At 44.2% G+C, this 20,831-nt stretch overlaps 1 protein-coding gene across 7 annotated transcripts in view; it reads left to right on the plus strand.

The window, feature by feature from the left end:
- Nucleotides 1-20,831, plus strand: part of FBXL18 (F-box and leucine rich repeat protein 18) — an 88,639-nt gene that overhangs the window by 21,849 nt on the left and 45,959 nt on the right. For 3 of the 7 annotated variants that reach the window (XM_038419855.2, XM_043493633.1, XM_043493635.1), the window contains one exon: nucleotides 1,246-7,915. The exons of 1 other annotated variant lie outside the window; for it this stretch is intronic. In XM_038419855.2, the coding sequence (XP_038275783.1) occupies nucleotides 1,246-1,402 (157 nt within the window). In that variant the 3' untranslated portion in view covers nucleotides 1,403-7,915. Of the gene's footprint in view, nucleotides 1-1,245; nucleotides 7,916-15,757; nucleotides 15,986-20,831 lie in introns of those variants that run through there. 3 more of the 7 variants (XR_005295332.2, XR_005295333.2, XM_043493634.1) reach the window with 3 other exon arrangements.

Raw genomic sequence — 20,831 nt, forward strand, 5'->3', positions numbered from 1 at the left:
GATTCACAGGCTGAATGTCAAACTAGGCTCTGCCTTAGTGGGTTTATGTTCTAACATGGATCCAGCCTACCCTATAACAGTTAAGGAATAAACTCCGGACGCACTACTCAGGGAGATTGCTGTAACCCTGCTAGCAACAACCCATGTGTTTTTAAATATGGGTGCATGTCTATTCCAATAACAGCAACCTAGACATGGCTCTGCCCAATCAGCCAATCAATAGTAAAAGACTTACCTGTCCTCATACTGATGATCTTCTCTTACCCTGTAATCCGTCCTCCTCTTCCCCCCCCATACCTGTGTTCTTCTGTTACTTCTCTGGGTTGCTGTCATGCATAGTACTTGCTATCTGGGCCTGCTTTCATTTCAAAAATATTGCATATGGATTTAACTTCTGCTGTTTTTTTCTCCTGCTCCGTAATTACAACCCTGCTGCTCCTGTCTCTCCTGTTGTCACATCAGTCTGCTCTCCATTGAAAGGTCTGTGATGCTCAACTTCTGCTGAACGAAGTGGCAAAAAAATTAGGAGCAGAAGGGGCTGGGGCTAAAAAGATTGGTGTAGAAAGGAGTGGAGGTAAAGGGCTAATAGATTTAAAAACCAAAAAGTAGTAAACCAAAATTTCTAGTGGCAAATGTGGCTATTTGCTTTTGGGTTTACTCAAAACTGGAACTGTGTGCATCCGTCACAGGCTGTTGTGACTTTTATTAAATATGACACCGTTGCCAGTGTATTATTCTAACACTGATAAACATTTAGTATCTGCAGCAGTAGAGCTTTCCTTTTTCTCTGACTGCAGTGTTTATCCTCCATGTGCTGTACAACTGACCCTTCAGTGATAATCCAAGGCCCAGTCCTTGGGCAAATCCCAGACAATTTAGTCCAGGTTTTGCAGGCTGTACAACCTGCCGTTGTTAGCGAGAGCTTAAGTTGCTACCCACCAGCATCTTACTCAGCTAAGGAATGTCTCATGCAAAGTTCTGAGGATCCTTTCCTCCTCTTGTAAGATCTCCATGTTGTGGTTCCCAATCTCCATTTTGGATCAGGACTCCTTTCAGACGCCTCCTAAATTAACCACACGGACCCACTGCAAAGTAATAAAGTCCCACACAGGTGGGAAAACTTGATTTCCTGTCTCAGCAAGACTCCCCTTCCCCCTTTGCCGCCTCCTACTCTACCCATGCAAGTTTTTTCTCTTGTCGCAGAACTAGCATTTCTCCTTGGCTAATAACTTGTATCTGATTTAGTTTCCAGGCAGACCGCCCTGCATTAAATGTCATCATTTTCCCTCTACTACATGAGGACTTGACGGAGGTCATCAGAGATGTCCCCATGATGCACTTGGATGAAATTACATTGTTTAAAAGCAGAGTGGCTGAGGAACCTCCAAACCTGTGGTGGTGATTATGTCATAGCACATGTAGAACAGTTGGGATGAACATGTGAAACAGCTTCTTATTGGCCTGGATCCCCCTTCTTGAGCTTATGGCCGCCTTATGGGATGCTATACAATCACTTTAAATCAGTGCAATTGAAAAGCAAAAGAGCCTGGACAAACATTGTGGTGGGCAAACAGACCTTGCACAAGAATATACAATATCTAAAGCCTTTTGGAACCATATGGGGATTTCCTTGTGGTTAATAATGAATTCCTCTTTTACTTTATATTAGTTAAAGGTAAGAGAAACTAATTTAAAGAATGCTCCCTTTCTTACCCTTCACCCCTTGTTACCTGATATATTTCTGTAGAGTTCCTGTGTACTTTGTTTGTATGCGCTGTTGTTTCCTCAGTGATCATTCTTTGCTTGAGTCTGTTATTAATGGCAAAGTAGGGGGCCTGATTCTGTGCGAGTTAGTGTCCCTCAGTTACAATGGGCACAAAGGTGTATTGCTCGAATGAAATGCATCATAGCTCTTATTATAAATGTGCGTACATAGTTACGCACGTGTGATGAGAAATATTTCAGGGTATTCTCTTTTGAGAGAAGTACTTCAGGTTTGTTCCCCCCTACCCACTCCAGTAGCAAATCGTGATTGTTAACCTTTCAAGCCCATTGCTACATTCTTCTTGCTGTTAGTGTTTGGGCCGTTTGGCTTGTGGGGAAGAATTCCTCATTTGTCTTGAGTTTCCCCTCTAGATTTCACAAACTCCGTGTTACCAAATCTCCAGCCTGAGTCCCATCTACCCTAAAAATAATAAATCAACAGTGATCTAGAGATGTTAGAACACCGTTCCAACTCTGTGTAGGTGGGAGCCTAGTGGACCAGCTCTATCCCCAACTCATGTGGATGAGCACACACTAATTTTGGAGATTATATGGAGCATTTTCAAAGGGTAACTTCATAAGCCTTGCCTGCTCTACTGAATGTCCTTGGGAATTTGTAGTAGGCTGGATCACTTTTCAGAGTGCCTTATTGATTTAGCACTTTCTAAAGTGTCAAATCGCAGTGCCAAAAGCCAAAGTGCGTGTATTTAATACAAACGTTCTGGGTGGTGGTAGGATTTCCCTTGAAATGGAATATTCCATGGTCAAATGTGGGGCTAATCTTTTCCTTAGAGGTTATCCATTTGAGTCTGAACAGTTTCTATCCAGTGGTATGCTAAACAGCTGTGCTGTGACATCACTGCTTGGGAACTCAGTACTTCTGTGGGTGACATCACAGAATCAGCTAGTCAGTGTTTCCTACAGCAGTACCATAGTTTCATAAGCAGAGGCTACTGGGAATGGTGTCAAAAACATCCTGGTTTCAAAGGGTGGATTGGATTGCAGAATACATCTTTACGCAGGCTTCAGACACTATTCTCTAGTCCCCTTCCTACTGCTTAACAATTTCCAGACTTGTTTATCCTGTCTGACACTTTTAATCATGGGCCAGCCTGATGCAACCCATGTGTACAAATAGGACATAACTACACATGTGCTCATTGATGCTTTCTCAGCATTAGCCATTTATTAAGAGTGAGACTGCATATTACCATATTAATCCATATGAGCACATTTGTACTCTGCTTTGCTTTAGAGGTCACCCTTACCTTTAAGAGCATCAAGTAGTTAATTTTTGCCTTATCTTTCTGTACACTTACTTTTCAGCAGCTCCTTCACTGAGTGGGACTTTCAGATTGAAGCTATCTTTTCCTTTCCCTTCCCACAGGACAGATTGGCTAGCAAGGGTGTGGGAGTGCGAGCTGCTAGTCTTGTAGCTATTAAATAAATAAGCAGATGGGTTTTATGCTTTTACGTGAAGCAGGTGCCTTGTAGCATTTCAGCAGCTTTAGCCAGAGCCCTCACAGCTGGACCACTGGATGAGGTGCTCCAGAACTAAACTAGGTTTCCAAAATATCCCTGACTTGTGGGAGGTTTCTGTTAAGCATGGGTGGGTAGGTAGGTAGCTGTTACCCCTTCACTAGGGTCCTACCACTGTTTTCTACCTAGTTCTCTCCAGAATCCTGTCTCTCTCTTCCAACCTCTTCTTGTATCTGTGGCTTCGTTGAGCCCCTTTCTTTGTCAGGCTGGGCTCCTTTCTCCCTCACAAATCAGATGTACTTTTTTTGGGGGGGGGGGGGGCGGCCCCCGCAGGAAAATAAGTTACTGCTTTGTCCAGGTGATGCCACTCTGTGCAGTTGCTGAGTAGATCCCTTCTCCAACACAGACTATTGGGGTTAGGCAATGAGGAGATATTGAAGCATCACTAAAGTTGCATTTCTTTTCCTCCTGAATCCTAGCAACTTCAGCATGGAGCAGAGGGAAAGCTGAGTGGTTACAGGTCTGGAGACAGTCCTCTGCTATTCAGTCCATAATGGGAACTATCCTAGCCAATAAACAACGACCTCAAGTAGTGCATAGTGTGGTGCCTGAATGCTATAGGTAAGAACGCTTTTGCACTTGAGCAGGGATTTCTTTCTAACAAGCAATGGGGCACCGTTAAGAGATGGCTCAATGGATTCTAGTCACAAGGAAACTTCTAGCTCCCATTTTCTCCCTGCTGGAAGGATCTGATTTCTGTGATATCTGCTGGAAAAAAAAAGATTCAGATTTGGCTCTGTTGTTCAAAAAGGTGTGTTCTAGCAGGTCAATGCTTTTCCTAATCCTTTTCTTTTAAAGACTGTGTTGGTGTGATAAAATATGCTTCATGTGGGTCAGTTCCTTTGTAAAGAGATGCTGTATTCTTTCTTACCTCTAGGTAAAATGGGAGTGGATTCCTTTATCAAATATGTATACAACCATTATTGTATTGCCTGTGGCATGATGCTTAGACATCTGTATTCACGTGAGCAGTCTGTGTTCTTAATGTGAACCATAACATTCACAATAAGGGCTAGGAAATGCCAGCCACTCGCACCTCAGGTCGTGCTAAAGGAACTGAAAAGAATCTCTATCCCAAAACAGTGGACCGTGCTCTGCATCCCTACAACACATCCTCCTGATTGCGAGTGAGAATTTCCACTGCTTCTGCACTCCAGGCAGGAGTCACCAGATGTTAATAATGTGCTTATTTTCTCTAAGTGCTATTTTGGCATCACTGTTAATTACAATTTATATTCTGCAACGTTTACACTGGGAAAAGAACCCACCCTAATAGTCCCCAATTGGCAGTGCTGGGCTATTAAACGTAGCACCATATGTTCTGAGCAGAGAAGTATATGAGATTCAAAGTGTAGTCAGCATTAAGGTTCCATGTGCAGTTTTTGGGGAGGACTTTTTGTCGTCATTCTTGTTCTTAGTTTTTCTTTGATTCAAAATGCCCTTTTTTCTTTACTTTCCATCCCCTCCACTCCAAAAATCCTTCCCTGCCATCTGTGGAAGTCTGGATGAGACTATCTTCTGACTGACCCCGTTCTCTTGAGCACCCTGAACTGCATCAGGTGCGCTTCCCACTGGCTGCCACAGCTGGCCAGTGAAGGAACACCAGTTTTTAGATCAGAACTCTGACGGCTAGCAATGTAGCCCACTACAGAGGAGCGAACACACTGGGTTGGCCAAAAACTCCCGTTCTTTGCACGTGTTTGGATGGATGCATTTTGACGCTAATTGGATCGGATGCTAAAGTTAAATTAAGAGTTACAGTCACAGGATCACTGATGCTAAAACATGTTTAACAAAGTGGCTTTCCATTCCTGCTGCCTGGTGGGTTCTAGACTTTTTTTTAAAGTGGTTTTATTTTTTGGTAAGGAGAAGCTGACTGGACCAAATATCACCTGAGTCGAAAAAAGGCACCTCAAAGAGGATATAATCCTGCTAGGGTCTCTTCCTCTGCCTTTTGGCAAAGCTCAGTTTGGGCTCTCTTTTGTCACCTTGTTTAAAACCCTCCCACCCAACCACTGTACAGCAACAATACGTCACATCATCAGGTTTCCCGAGTGCAGGGAGTGATGCTAACCTGTCACCATGCGGCATGGCACATCAGCAGTAAGGAAAGAGATTAAAGAGAATTGAGGCAGCTTGATCTGTTGGCTGGAGCATCGGACTGGGAGCTGGTTTTCAGTTTCCTCTCTGCCACTTGCTCATTGTGTGACCTTTGGCAAGTTGTTCAACCTCTCTGTGCCTCAAGTCCCCCATCTGGCTCCCAGCTCACACTAGGCTATTGTAAAGCTCTAAAGTGTTGTCTTTCTTGGAGGACAAACAACTGAGGACAGTGCTAATTTAAGAGGAGGGGGGGAAAATGGGATGAATTATAGCAGCTGTCTTGAGTTTCCTTACGTGGCCTGATGTGGAGCAGATCCCTGGTGCTGCCAGCTGCAATCCCAGTATCAATATCCTGATTGTTTCAGGTGACAGAGTTAAAAACGCAGAATAAAAAGGGCATTGGGGAGCTTCCCAACAATGGAAACTGCTGTTGAACATTTCCATTCCCCGTGAAAGTCCACATGAACCATGTACTACTAACACTCCCGTAGGCGGTGGTCACCTTCCATAACTATCTGTTTCTGGGACTTACCCTGCTGCTGGCAATGGGCTGCCCCATGACTGCCAGTGACTATGGGCTAAAGGAATTCTCTATTGCTCTCCTTGTATTGAGAGGAAGGGATGAAAGTCTTGCAGATGAATGCTACTCTAGGGCTTGCCAAGAGCCCTCAACTTTTGTTTATTCCAATGAGAATTGCGGGTGCTCAGCACCTTGTAGGTCCAGCCTTTAACCTTTTGCAGTGGAGTCTCCTAACTTCAGAAACAAAATCCCAATACTTAATTTACCAGAAAATTAATACTCCAGGTGGTGCGGTAGTTTGTCTGGTCTGCTCATGGGACACTAAATCCAGTGCTGATCCTGGCAGATGCCATGTACAGCCAAAGCCTTTCACTCTTACCTGGAGGAGAATAAGTCTGTAAAAGGAGCAACGTGAACATGACTTGGCTATTGCAGAGGAAAATCTCTCTCCATTGCAGGGTCCGTAGGCTGCCTCCCTGTTCGATTAGATGCATAGGCAGCCAGGGCTCTCTAGCAGGAGAATCATTTCCATAGAAACCGATTGGGAGGTTGTAGAGAGAATAATGATTAATAGTGAAGGGACGTTGCCTCAGGCCTTTTTCATTTTTTCGGGGGCAGCAAGGGACAAACCAGAATGAAGCAGAGCCCAGGTAGGGGGAGATGCAGTCACTAATGAAAAACATCTCTTCCATTAATTTCCAGGGCAGCTCCCCTCTTCTCCCTCCCTCGGCGGCTGCTTTCCAGCTTCCTTTGAATTTTCAAAATGGCTAACCTGGTTAGAAATAATGATAAAAGGATGGATGAGGCCTGGCTATTAACATGGTTGCTGTTAGCAGCAGGATCTCAGCCATAAAACATGAAGCAAGGGAGACATTGACCTTTCTGCTGTTTTGAAATGAATGGAGACATCAATATCTATTGTTTTCAGTGGCATTGACCTCTGACACTCACTTCTCCTTCTCCCTCGGTCTTTTATTTCCCCCTGATACTTGGGGAGAGGGGTCAGTTTGTACCATCTATTGATCCTGATCTTACTTGGTGATAGGGAAATAATTAGAATTGTAAAAGATCTACAATGTACTAGCACTATATATACACACACATGTGTACATCCCCCTACCCCACCCCTCATGGAAATTCAAAACTCCTAGATCTGAAAGAAGGCCGATCAGTTTAGGTTTAATTACTAAATGTTTTTTATTTTAGCTTTGTAAATGCTCAAGTGTAGCGTTTTATGTTACTGTCATCTGAGTCTGGATGCCTGGTGCCTTGTTTTATTTATTTATTTTTTTGTAAGTAGCCCCTCTTATGTGAACAACTTCTCAATACTGAGAATGTGAAATCAGGCATTGCTAATTAGCTGTATGACAATTAAGTAATGTAGCACAAAACCATTAGGACGTCGGATTTGTTTTTGAAGTTTGTCCTTTGAAGTGGAAGCTGCAACACTGTCCAAGGCTGCTAGGCAAATGTTGTTTTGGTCAGAATTTTCTTTGAAAAATGTCAGTGTAAAGTCCCTATTCTGTTGAGAATCTCCTGTATTCACTCCTATATAAACAGAGGGTGCAACTTTGGTGTCATAATGTTGAATTAAAAAAAAGACACTTAGAGATCAACTGTTCCTTAAATAACACTCACTTTTTTGGTGTAACTGTTACCGAAACCGTTGTTTCAGCTTGCTGTAAGAGAATTGTGTTACAATGAGAGTGAACACATATGTTACACCAATAACATGAAAGCTAGAGGAGGTGGCTCCCGAAATCAAGATTTCGCCTGTTATGTGCTAAATGACACCAGGAACCCAAGCAGCCAGTTTGCAAATGACTGACAAACTCCCCAGTTTTAACAGCTCCATCTGTGCACTGGTTTTACACTTGTATTTACAGCTCGCTCTTTGTTCATAATAGTGAACCACATTCTCAATGTGCAATTTTTCGTGTGCATTTGTGGCATGTAAAAGATTTCAAATAAAGAGTGAAACTGATTTTAAAACAGGTCCAGTTCATTGCCTCCTGCCTTGTTATTGTCTTCAACAACAACGAGAGCGGGGAAAGAAACGTGTTGCTAAGAAGCACACTGTTGTGTTTAAAGTTAAACAGAAGCTATATGGTTATGTTTAGGACCATATTGGTACTGGCTACAGCCAAGCATGTTGTGGGTAGGAATGTTCTAAGCATTCGGACACAGCTGTGCTAACCCACTTCAGTTTTGACTTGGAACACCACTACTGTTTGCAGTTAGGGGCTCAGTTATGTATTTAATGGAGACCGATGTTGGCTTGTATTTATATATCTTTCCTCCCTGGATCACAAAGCACTTGACTAAATGAACTAAGCTTCACAATGCTGCCTGAGGTAGGAACTACTCTCCAGTTTACAGATGAGTAAATGGAGGCATACAGAGGTGAAATGACTTACCCAAGTTCACTCAGTCTGTGGCAGACTCTGGAGTAGAACCAGAGCTTCTGACTCCCAGACCTTTAGTCTTATGGCACAAGCCTGGACTTTCAGAATTACTTATGCAAAAATGCACGTAATCACAGTAACTTTGTGCACAAAATGACCATTTAACCTGTAACTGCTAACTGGTGTGTGCACTATTGCAGGGAGAACAATAGTGACTTCACATGCCCAGTCTTGAAAATCCTCCCCCTTGTGTCTGTCTGGCACCAAGCTGAGACTGTAACTTACATATGAACTTTGCCTACCCTAAATTTGAGCCCAAGTTCTCAAGGTAGATTAAGTAATGCATTGCAGCCAGCTGGTCCCCATGCCTTGGCCAAGCTAAATAATGTGAACTTTCAGAGACCTATGTACTTGTTACCACAGCTGGAGGGGAGAATCTCTTTGAAAAGATTTGCTTGGTGCCCCACAAGCATCCTCACTAGTACAGGAAGGAGCTGACTAATCTGACTGCAGCAAAATGTGACCCAGAGGGTATTAGGAGTCAATTTGTGTAGTTGAGTGAAATTACACCATCTTTATTTCAGAGACTCATTTGACCTGAGATCATTGCAGTAATGGAGTGAGAGAGAAGGGAATCTAAAATTTAGTAAATTAAAACCAGGAAATACAACGAAATGGTGAAAGCATTAAAAATAATCAACTGTCTGAATCACGACTAATCAAACCTTTTTCTGTGACCTCCCAACTGGATGAGGATTAACTTGGATCAGCACCTCTGGGTCCATAACCTCTTTTGCCACATCAGATAGAATCCTGATGTCTGGTTTCATGAGGAGTCTGTGTAGGTTGTTGATTATATATGTTTGTGCCATCAACTGTGTAAGCCTGATGGAGGGGTATTTTTGGAGTGCTGTACCAAGTCCTCCTCATACATAGTAACAGCTGGAGTGGCGGCAGCCTCTATCTGTCTACAGTAGAACAAATAGGCTCTAACCATGGTGGTAAAAATTCTTGCTTCCTCTCTATACTACAGCTTCCATCACTGTTTCTCCATTAATGACCAACAGCTATGCAGTTTGCTAGAGCAGATATCTGAGGCCTGGTCCACAATCAGAGTTGTGCCTGTTTCACTAAAGGTGTGATTTTAAATTTGAAAATGATGTAGCTGCATGTTTGCACATGCTTAAATCATTGAAATTAAGTGACTTGCTAGCATGAGGCCCAGCTGGGAGCAAAAAAAGAGTACTTGTGGCACCTTAGAGACTAACAAATTTATTTTATTTTATTTATATTTAGTCTCTAAGGTGCCACAAGTACTCCTTTTTCTTTTTTGCAAATACAGACTAACAAGGCTGCTACTCTGAAACCAGCTGGGAGCAGAAGTGTATCTGGCTTACTTGAGTTTAAATGTTCCGGGGCAAGCTAAACTGAAACATAACCCAGTGTGGACATTTGTTTAAAACTGGTATTTCACCAGTTTAACTAAACCAATTAAATTTGTGTGTAAACAAGATCATAGAATATTGAGCATCTTGCGTCTGGTGGAATAGCACTACGGAGTGACAGAGGCAAGTCTCCTGAAAGTGGCTCCCGATTTCAATGACCTTCATAGAATCTAAGGACAAAAGGAACATGTGCTAATTTAGCCTGACCTCCTGCGTAACACAGGCCATAGAACTTCTCCAAAATAACTTGCTTGAACTAGAGCATATCTTTTCCTTTGCTGCTTTGGCAGGTTTGACCTAAGGTGCAACCTGTGAGGAGCCTCCTCTACATTTCACTCACAAATGCTTAAGTTCTGGTTTTGTTTTATCGTTCTAATAACTTATCTAAATGTGCTTTTAGGGGAGAGGAAAGAGATAAGAGAGGAGGAGGTTGAGGAAGGAATGTGCTGTCTGAGTCTATTATAGAATGCCAAACATTATTGCTGAGGTTTGCTGCATTGTTTCAGCATTAATAATCTGAGAGGAGGAATTGGGGGGAAAATGACAAACGTTTTAGCCTGCAACTCTAGCATCAGATGAATTGGCAGATGAGGGGGGAGTCCCACTAGGATGGAATGTAAAGGAAACATATGCCTAGAAACAACTCGCCTTCAAATCTTTTACTGGTAATGGTGCCTTTCAGCAGACTATCTAGGAGCGCTTTACCAAGATGGCAAAAAGAAAAGGAGCACTTGTGGCACCTTAGAGACTAACATTTATTTGAGCATAAACTATTTCCCCATGTTTATTCCCCCTCACCCCATTGTTCCTCAGACGTTCTTGTCAACTGCTGGAAATGACCCACCTTGATTATCACTACAAAAGGTCCCCTGCCTCCCGCTCTCCTGCTGATAGTAGCTCACCTTACGTGATCACTCTTGTTACAGTGTGTATGGTAACACCCATTGTTTCATGTTCTCTGTGTATATAAATCTCCCCCCTGTATTTTCCACTGAATGCATCTGATGAAGTGAGCTGTAGCTCATGAAAGCTTATGCTCAAATAAATTTGTTAGTCTCCTTTTCTTTTTGCGGCTACAGACTAATACGGCTGCTACTCTGAAACCTGTTGCCAAGATGGGGTGGTATTCCCATTTTCCAGATAGAGAAACATGCACAGAAATTAAGGGACTTGCCTAGTATGAGAGGGGCCCACCTGGGAGCTGAACTGTTCTAACCTTTGACTATCATTCCACTCTATCCAGTCACTTCTGTGCTACTAAGTTTCTTAGCCGTCCCATAACTTGGGCAAGGGAGATAAAGAGGCTCTGCAGCTACTTTTGGAGAAGAGGGGAACGTGGTAGTTGTATAACAGCCCTCATCAGTCATCCAACTGTTTAGGACATGGAATAATATTCCGGAAGACTACCAATTCACCCCTTGAGTCTGATGCCAAGTGAAGGCCAGGAGGTCAAACTGACATGAAAAGGTGAACTCTGGCGCTAGATTCCAGCACTAGGTAAAGATCATCATGTAACTGGTTCTCTGCCCACCTATCTGCCCTAAGAAGTGTGTCAAAGAAAGCTCCCTTTGGGAATGATAGAGAAGGAATGTGAGAGTCTCTAGGTACAGCTAGTCTGAGCAAAGGCTCCAAGATCTCTCATCGCTCTCCAAATGAAGTAGCAGGAGGACAGGTTGGTATGTTGCAAGCTGTAGGGTAAAGTGGGAGAAGATGGTTGTGCCTCTTTCATAAAGTTTCCAGACAGGAAAAGTTATTGCGCCTTCCAGGCAGGGGCTCACCTTAATTATTACCTTTTTTTTAAATAAACTGAGCTGATGTGCCTCTGCCCACGCAGATTAACAGCAGCCTGTCTGCATGCTCCACCCCCACCCCTCCACTTTTCTTTGTAGTTACTCCTTTGTGTGAAGTGTAAACATTTCCAGATGTGGAGGTCTGTCTTGTTTGTTCAGTCTCACTGGACTTCGACCATTGGCTGGCTCAGAAATCAGCACTGTCCCTAGCAAGATGATAGATTAGGGCTGGCATTCTCAGGCCAAGGGAAAGTCAGGGTGTCAGGCACAAGGAATGGGCCTGCACAAATATTTACTTACAAAGCTTTGTTTGGAAGGAGACCTGAACATTCAGAAAGTCATCTGCAGACAAGATAATGAATCTAAGTATCGAAAAGAAATCACCTGGCAATGAAAGCAGCCTGGACTGTGCACAAAAACTCAGCTTCTTATCAATGGCTGTGCAAGGTAGGGAACAATCCCTCATGGGTGAGAAGATGGAGGAGATGATCTAAATCTCCTCCATCCTTGTTTTCTGTGAGATCTGCTCCCAGTCTCCATACTTTTGAATTGGCTTCTTGTGTTGTCATGCACTCTGAGAAACAGACCTGCTCTCTCAAGAGTGCAGTGAGGCTATGGGGCTTGCATTGGTGCAGGGAATGGGTCCTGTAGACTGGGTGTGTTAACTTCCTGTTGTTGTTTCAATTTGTGTAACTCCGGTTACCCACCATGGCAGATTTAAAACAGGTTTTCAAACAGAAAATTAAGGAGGCAACAAAACTAGAATTTAGAGCTACTGAAACAAATGTCTTGCATCTTGGCTTGAAGACTGGAAGACATGGGCTCTGGTGGACCCTCAAAGACAGTGAATTTCGAAGACAGGATTCTTTAGCTAAGAGCGCCCATATGCCATAGATCAGTGGTTCCCAAACTGGGAGTCACAATCCCAAATGGGGTCGCACCACCAGCACATGGGGTCCTGGCAATCCTTAGTGGGCTGAGGACACCATTTTGCTCCACACACCATGACCTTGCATGTACAGTGTGCGTGAGGTCACAATGCAGGGAGGATGACATTTTGCTCTACAACATGGGGTCCTCCGCACAGTATGACCTCACATGCACCATATGTATGAGGTCACACAGTGTGAAGGGTGCCATTTGGCTCTTCTAAATGGCATACTCCATGCTAGCTGGAGTCCAGCAGGAAATACTTCATTTAAACGGGCTGGTACTGGTAAAAGGTTTGGGACTCCCTGCTGTAGATGGAAGTCAGTACAATCAGTGGAGTTACACCAGGGCTGAATTTGGCCCAAGATGTTTAAACGAGAAACCTGCTCTTAATAAACTAGAGAATTGGTCTGAAATCAACGAGATGAAACTCAATAAAGATGGGAAAAAAATCAAATGTACAAACAAACTGGGGAATAACTGGCTAGGCAGCAGTACTGCAGACAAGGATCTGGGAGTCAGAGTGAATCCCAAACTGAATGAGTTAAACCATGATCTAGGAGGAAAGGTTGAAAAAATATCGAGCACGTTTAGTCTACTGAAGAGAAGGCTCAGGGGGACGCAAGTCTTCAAATATGTAAAAGGTTGTTATAAAGAAGACTGATCAATTGTTCTCCGTGTCCACTGAGGGCAGGATAAGAAACAATCAGCTTAGTTTGCAGCAAGGGAGCTTTAGATTAGATATTAAGAAAAAGAATTCTAGCTCTAAGGATAGTTGAGCACCAGAACAGATTACCTGGGGAGGTTGTGGAATCCCTGGCATTGGAGGTTTTTACGAACGGGTTAGCCAAACACTTGTGCATTTGTCAATCTCTGTCTGTCTCAGTTCTGCATCTGTAAAATGGGGCTAATGAACATAAGAACATAATGGCCATACGGGGTCAGACCAAAGGTCCATCTAGCCCAGTATCCTGTCTCGACGTGGCTGATGCTAGGTGCCCCAGAGGGAATGAAACAGAGCAGGTAACATCAAGTGATCCATCCCCATCGCCTATTCCCAGCTTCTGGCAAAACAGAGGCTAGGGAACCATCCCTTCCCATCCTGGGTAATAGCCACTGATGGACCTATCCTCCATGCATTTATCAGTTCTTTTTTGAACCCCTGTTATAGTCTTGGCCTTCAACATCCTCTGGCAAGGAGTTCCACAGGCTGACTGTGCATTGTGTAAAAAAAAAAACAAACAAACTTATGTTGCTTTAAACCTGGCTGCCTACTAATTTCATTGGTGGCCCCTAGTTCTTATGTTATGAGAAGGAGTAAATAACACTTCCTGTGGCGCCTCACCCCTGCAGCGCCTCCTGCTGGTCATCTGGGAATTAACTCATTTCTCAGCCTCTGGAGCACCCTCTGCAGGCCTGTGTCCTGCTTGCCACCATGTCCCTCCCAGATCCCAGTGCCCCTTTTACCCAGGGTGCTGCCCCCTGGCAGTACCCCCGAAGATCTGGGTCTCCCCTTCCCAGGGAATCCCCCAACCTTCTACCCCCACCTCTCCTCAGTCTATGGCCACTGCCAGTCATCACCTAGTCCCCGTTTCCTGGGACCAACTGCAGTGTAAGGGCCACTCATCACAGGCAAGGGGAGTTTGGACCTGCTGCCTCTGCCTACCTTTGGCTGCCCCCTGAAACCCCAGTACCTATTTGGCCTTACTCTAGGCCTCCAGCCTGTGGGGTTTCCAGGCCAGAGCTCCCCCAGCCTTGATCCACCTCTGGCATGCTCCCCAGTACCAGGCCCATCTCTCTCCACAACTAGAGGAGACTCTGTCTGAGTATCTGGCTCACAGCCCTTTTATAAGGACCAGCTGTGTTCTGTTTGGGGCGTTGCCCCAGCTGTGCTTACTTCCCCAATCAGCCTGGGAGCTACTTGCCCCCAGCCACAGCCCTCTCTTGGGCTGTTTTAAGCCACTTAGGGCCGGAGCAGGTAACCACCCACCCTGCTACACTTCCTTATTTATTTTCTCCACACCAGTCAGGATTTTATCATATCTCCCCTTAGTTGTCTCTTTTCCAAGCTGAAAAGTCCCAGTTTTATTAATCTCTCCTCATATGGCAGCTGTTCCATACTCCTAATCTTTTTAGTTGCCCTTTTCTGAACCTTTTCCAAGTCCAATATATCTTTTTTTTTTTTTTTTGAGATGGGGTGACCACATCTGCACGCAGTATTCAAGATGTGGGTGTACCATGGACTTTAATAGAGGCAATATGATATTTTCTGTCATATTATCTATCCCTTTCTTCATTAAGCCCAACATTCTGTTTGCTTTTCTGATGACTGCTGCACATTGCGTGGATGTTTTCAGAGAACTATCCACAATGACTCCAAGATTTCTCTCTTGAGTAGTAACAGCTAATTTAGATCCCATCATTTTATATGTATAGTTGGGATTATGTTTTCCAACATGCATTACTTTGCATTTATCAACATTGGTGCTGCCTTTCTGCCACTCTTTGCCTGCCTCCTCTGAAGAGGAGATATTGGTTAGGATCTTTAGGTGCTATGGTGGTTTTATGCAGATTAACATAGAGTTCACTGTGTAACAGGCAACATGAAGATAGTACAAGGAATAGCATTGGAAAAGGATGCAAAGGGCTCAGGTGGGCAGGAGACATGGGAGGAGCTGCCTGGGAGGAAGTAGGAAGAATTGGAAGCAGAGATGTAGACAATACAGAGCCGTGCAGAGCCTGACTTGGATACTGAGGGAGAGGGGAAGCCTGCAAAGGGCTCTGAAGAGGAGAGTGATGTGCTCCCAGCATCAGGAATGGGAGACTGTTTCAACAGCTGCAGTTTAGGTAGGTTGGAATAGGATGAAATGGGATGAATGAGGGGAGGCCTGAGAGGAGCAGGAGAAGGTGGTTGCCGTGGTTGGCACAAGCAATGGCCAAAGTGTGAAAAGGGTTTTAGTAGTAGAATTAGGACAGCAATCTTGCTCTCAGTAGTGGTCCCTCCCCCTCCCCGCGATCTCCTACCACACATCCACTCTCCACCTTTGGCTGAAAAATGAAGATCCTACTGGAGATTTTGACTATCTTTATGCCATATCCTTTTGGCTCTTCCTATCCATCCATTGGATGGACTCAATCCCTAGCCTCCAAGGACACTAGTGACTGAGATCAAAAGGTGTAAAGTGCTCTGACAATGTGCCCAGGTGCAGAGTGTTCGACAGTCATCATTCCATACCCTGTTTCATGCTAGTTTTCTTGTTCCAGTGGCCTCCAGTTCCTGTTTTGTTTGCTTTCTGGGTAAAGCCTGAAACGAGGAAGGCAGGCCAATGCCCTGAAGATGCGGGATAGGAAAATGAGATTGATAGCGCAAGCACAGAATTTATTAATGGATGGAGACGTATTTCCCTTTGAACAAACAAGGCTCTCAGCAGCACTTCCCAGAAGCCCATTATCACAGAACCAGCACTACTTTTCCCCCAAAATATATAAGAATTAAAATATATATATACTTTAAAAAAAAACCTTTTGCTGTCTGCAGAACAAATACCTTGAAAATGCTAAGGACATAAAGGGCATTCATGAAAGGGCTGGATGGTTGTTATTGCAGCAGGGGAAAAACATTATTTCACTGTGCAGATAAAGGAAACGGAAAAGCGGCATATTTATAGCCAGGGAGCCTGGATTCCTTGTTAAGCCCTGTTATCAAATTAATGTCAAAATGCATCAAACAGGCACGAGTGTTCTGGGCTCCTTATGCAAAGTGCTTGCAAATTGGTTACAAATACATTTGTTTACAGGGTACGAAGCAGGAGCTCACTAATTAGTCATTGTGCCAATTTTTTGGCAATTACACAAATAAGCTGTTTTGAAGTATAAATATAAGAGATTTTATGGCCTTCTCTTTTTTTTTTTTTAACCAAAAAAAAAAAGTAAAAAAATTTTTTTGAGGGTTTTAAAGTGAGCTGTGTGGTGCCAGGCATCCTAGGGTATGTAGTGCTGGCAATCCGTGAATTGGAAATCAGGGGACTGTTCTGAAGTACTGTAAGCTGGCTAAATGTTTGACACTGTGTTTCAATGAGTAAGGATGGTATTTGAAGAGGGAGATGGCTTGGCCTCTGGCATAGCTCCAGCTTTGTGTCTGGGCCTCTCGCGGGTCCCTTTTCCTCAGTTAGGGGATGGGAGATTCTGTGCTGGAACGTACTGCAGTTGTCAGAGTTACAGCAGGGATAGATTTGGCCCATCATTCCATAAGTGTCGAGATCACTTTCTCGCGTCTGCTGCAACATGATGTGCTGTGTAGCCACAGGCAGCAGGTTGCAGCAAATGGGAGGTGACACAGTGCTCAAGGGCAAAGATGTGACCTTGCACATCATGGCAGATATTTTCAAAATACACATTCAGAAGTGGCAGGTGCCATAATGCCCTGGTGTATGTGATGCTGCAGCCTGATCTTCCATCACACCATACACTTGCTCAGGCCTACCCTTCAGCATGGGGCATGCGTGCATGACACGCTGGAGCCATCTCTGCTTCCACTCAGCTGAAGAGAAAGACCTTTGCCCTGGTAACTGAAGTCATTTCATCGGCTGGGCGTAGCCATAAGAAAACCAAGGACCACCATTCACCACAAATCAGTTAAGGCCCCTGTAATGTCGCCTAGGGGTTAAGGCACAAGGTTGGGTGGCAGGAGATCTAGGTTTTCTTCTGAGCTCTGCCTATGACCAGCTTGGTGATCTTAAGAAAATCACCTCTGTTGGCGCATCTGTAAAATGGAAATAATACTTGGAAGCAAAGAGCTTCAAATGGCACCTGTGACATAAGCACAGTATGTTTATTTTTAGCTTCATGTGTACAGCGTGAATGAAGGATCAGTCTTCACTGCCAAAGGGCCATTCTTTAGCTTCATGTACCCCTAGGATAGCCGTAAGAATACCGTATTAATGTAAATGGTCACCGTGCCTTCTTTTTGTAAGGAATAAGGCCTGGCATAACCACCCTGGAGTCTAGCTAGAACCTAACTAGCTAGACACTGACTGTGCCACCTTTAAATAGGAAACATCGTAGGAGAGATTGCCTGGCTCATATGGATCGGAAGAGGCAGTGCTTAACTTGTAATGAAAAAGGTGCCGAGGCTCAAGCTGTTTAGCTGGAGAGTGGCGGTTGCAGGCCAGGTGCCCAGCTCCAAAGGCGGAGCCACCGCCAGAAGCAGCACAGAAGTAAGGATGGCCTGGGAGGATGTATTGCCACCCTTACCGCTGCACTGCTGGTCTTGAGCCCAGAGATGCCAGGGCTACGAACTGCCAACCCTAATGATGCCGGGGCAAGAATTATGCACTGGAAATGGAAGTTTATCCTGGTCAGCCAATTCGGGGTGGGGAAGCTGGGCCAGTTTAGGAAAGAACAGGGGTAATTTTAGGATAGAATGAGGCTAAAAATCCATCTTTATTCATCCCACACACCAGCACCATAGCCCCCGGACATGGGGGAGAGTCTAAATGAAACCAGCCTCCTGGCCAGGGAGGATATAGCTGAAGGCTTTTCAATTTTATAGGAAAGAGAGAAGGAAAGGCTAAATATTGCCTCTTTACAAATCAAAGCCTCAGGATCTCCACTGGAAGGAATGTTAATAGCTCTGCGGTATATTCTCCCTTTGTATCGCTTCTGGTAAATTGCCCTTCAGGCTGAAATAGCCTCCCTGACAGCGCTGGCCTCTGTGGCACTGGGCCAGGCAGGATCTCCACTACCTGAGACGCTGGGAACATTTGAGTTTAATGCTGTCGTAAAACACTGCTGTGGTTTCCATTCCCTGCAGTAGCCAGGCAGGAAGGCCAATTTCGGCCCTGCTTTCACACAGAAAGACATGAGTTTTCTCCACAGCAGAGTCTACGTAGCATGGACGGGTGTAGCATGCACAGATGGGGCCTCAGGAAGTAGACGGTATCTGGGGCATCTCACTCACGCAACAGGGAACTGCTCTTTGTGCCTGTGTTCTTGGGGTTTTACTTTGGAAGGCATTTGGACCTGTCACTGCTGAATAGCCACTATAGCAGGTATAGAAGAGGTCACTTTATCTCCCTGGCAAACCAGATGCCTTCTCATCACGGGAGTGAAATGCTGCTGGGCTCTTGACGTCCCCCTAAAACCAAAGCTCTGATCCTGAACCTTCATACCCTAAATCTCAATGCCAGCCCTACATTTCACTGCCAACATGTTATAACCACACCTACAAATCTAGCAATATTTGTAACCATAGCTTACGTGTATCTGGAACCTTCCATCCTGAAGACTCCCAAAGCCTGTCACAATATATATAGCACATCATTGAAATGCAGCCACCCCTGGGGCGGAGGGCAGCAACCAAATAGCAAACAGCAAGAGCAGAAATTATGGCCCAGGGGACTAGTTTAAGCCCCTACTGCTCTTTCCAAAATATCACAGAATCTTGGCTATCCACCCAGGGCTTTGTTCTTTTACAATCTTGGGTAACATTTTTAAAAGGGCCCAAGTGACTTCAGAGCTTAAGTCCTGTTTTCAAAAGTGACTTAGGTGCTTTGGAGTAAAAATCTCTGATTTTTGTAGGTCAGTTTTCCTTGGAAGGACGACTGTTCCTGTTGAGATTTAAACGTGATTTTCTTGCTCTTTCCAGCATCAATCTCCCAATCGCCTAACCCTTGGCCTGGAGATCTGTTATGTGTGAGTTGACTCAGCTTCAGCAGGCTGTGTGCAGATGTTGGCTAGCCAGCTTTACTTAGGACAGTAGGTTGTTATAATCAGAAGGTGCTGCTCATTGGTTTTTGTAGGGTTTTGTTATTGCTTTGAGTTCTCTACTTTCCCCAGATGTTCACAGGAGCCTGTCTGTGAGGGTTTCTGTGGCATGCTGTCACACCAGGGTTTATTACTGTAAGTAGATAGATACATGTGTCCCTTTTCCTGAACAGCAGGTCCTAGGATTCCAGATATTGCCATGTGCTAGTGGCATGTGCCTTAGGGTGAGGGATGTGTATAATAAAAGCCAGCAGAAGTTGGTGGCCAAGTTCAGCTTCCCTCCCATTACAGTGATTCATACAGAGACTGCAGTAATCTAATTAATTCAGGGGAGCTCTATTAGTGACAGTATAAACTGCAAGGATGGCACTAGAGGCACCGGACCCCAGTAATGGAATTAATTCCATGAATCCAGCACTGTTTGCAATTCTATCAAAAACCCGAAAAGAACATTAAAGTTGCACAATTAAGTACTCGAAAGTCAGGGTATGCTGGAGAAAGTTACATGTGCAACCTTTTCTTGGCATTAAGATGCAGCCTTTAATTACATGATCACATACCATTTTAAAGAATAAAATAGGATAATACAATTCTTTCTGCGACTTTTAGTTACATGTGTAAGCACCATCTCCTCATTTGTATCACTCTGTGTATACCAGACAAATAGAGACTATGAAAGTCTCTCACAGAAATGCATCATGAATGAGGCCAGGGACTCCTGCAGAAGCCTGCTTTATTCCTCTTCGTCTTACAAGCTGCATCTTTCAAAGCAGGAGAAAAAATGGTATATTGCCTTATGTGAGAAAGAGCATGAGATCATGTAACTGAAGAAGTGTAGGCACAAGAGAGCAGAGTTTAATGTGCCTCCCTTAAGTGCTTAATTGTGCAACTTTAACTTTCCTTTAACATTTTTTTTTAATGGGATTTCTTAAATTGTTTTTCTTTAAAGGGAAAAAGATCAGTAATCTGGAACTGTTTGGCCAGGCACCACTGGAACGCCTTGGCCGTGGCAGGGTGAGACACTCTATGAGGCAAAGTCTGATTCAATGTATACGTCGCTCAAAGAGTATTTGCTTCACTGAGGGCTCTTTTTGTGCAGTTGAAAACTCACTGTACCCGCCATACTGTAGTTTCCATTACATGCCATCTAACATCCTTCCTGGTTAGATGACATGGAGTTAAGTGCCAATAATATGCAGATGATGCACAGCTCTGCCTGTCCTTCACAAACGCCCCACTAAGTCAAGTTGGCCCAGTGCTTGGATGATATCATGGATGAAAAACAGCTGGTTGAAGCTTAACTTGAGCAAGATAAAGATGATGCTGGTGGGCAGAAGAAAGCTTTTTGAAGAGTTTTTGCCACAGCGTGGGTCATCTTTGTCTGAAGGTACACATCCACACTTGATCCATTAGATCCATAGTGTAGATTCCTAACTGACGCTGTTTTCATATTGCAAATCTGTGAGTAATGCTTTCTACCATCTCCAGTTACCTAGGAGACTCTATTCCATCCCAGCAAACAATGACCCCGCCTCAATTATTCTCACCTCTCAGCTGGACTACAGCAATGCAA

The sequence above is a fragment of the Dermochelys coriacea genome, chromosome 10 (assembly GCF_009764565.3).
Source record: "Dermochelys coriacea isolate rDerCor1 chromosome 10, rDerCor1.pri.v4, whole genome shotgun sequence".
Classification (NCBI taxonomy): Eukaryota; Metazoa; Chordata; order Testudines; family Dermochelyidae; genus Dermochelys; species Dermochelys coriacea.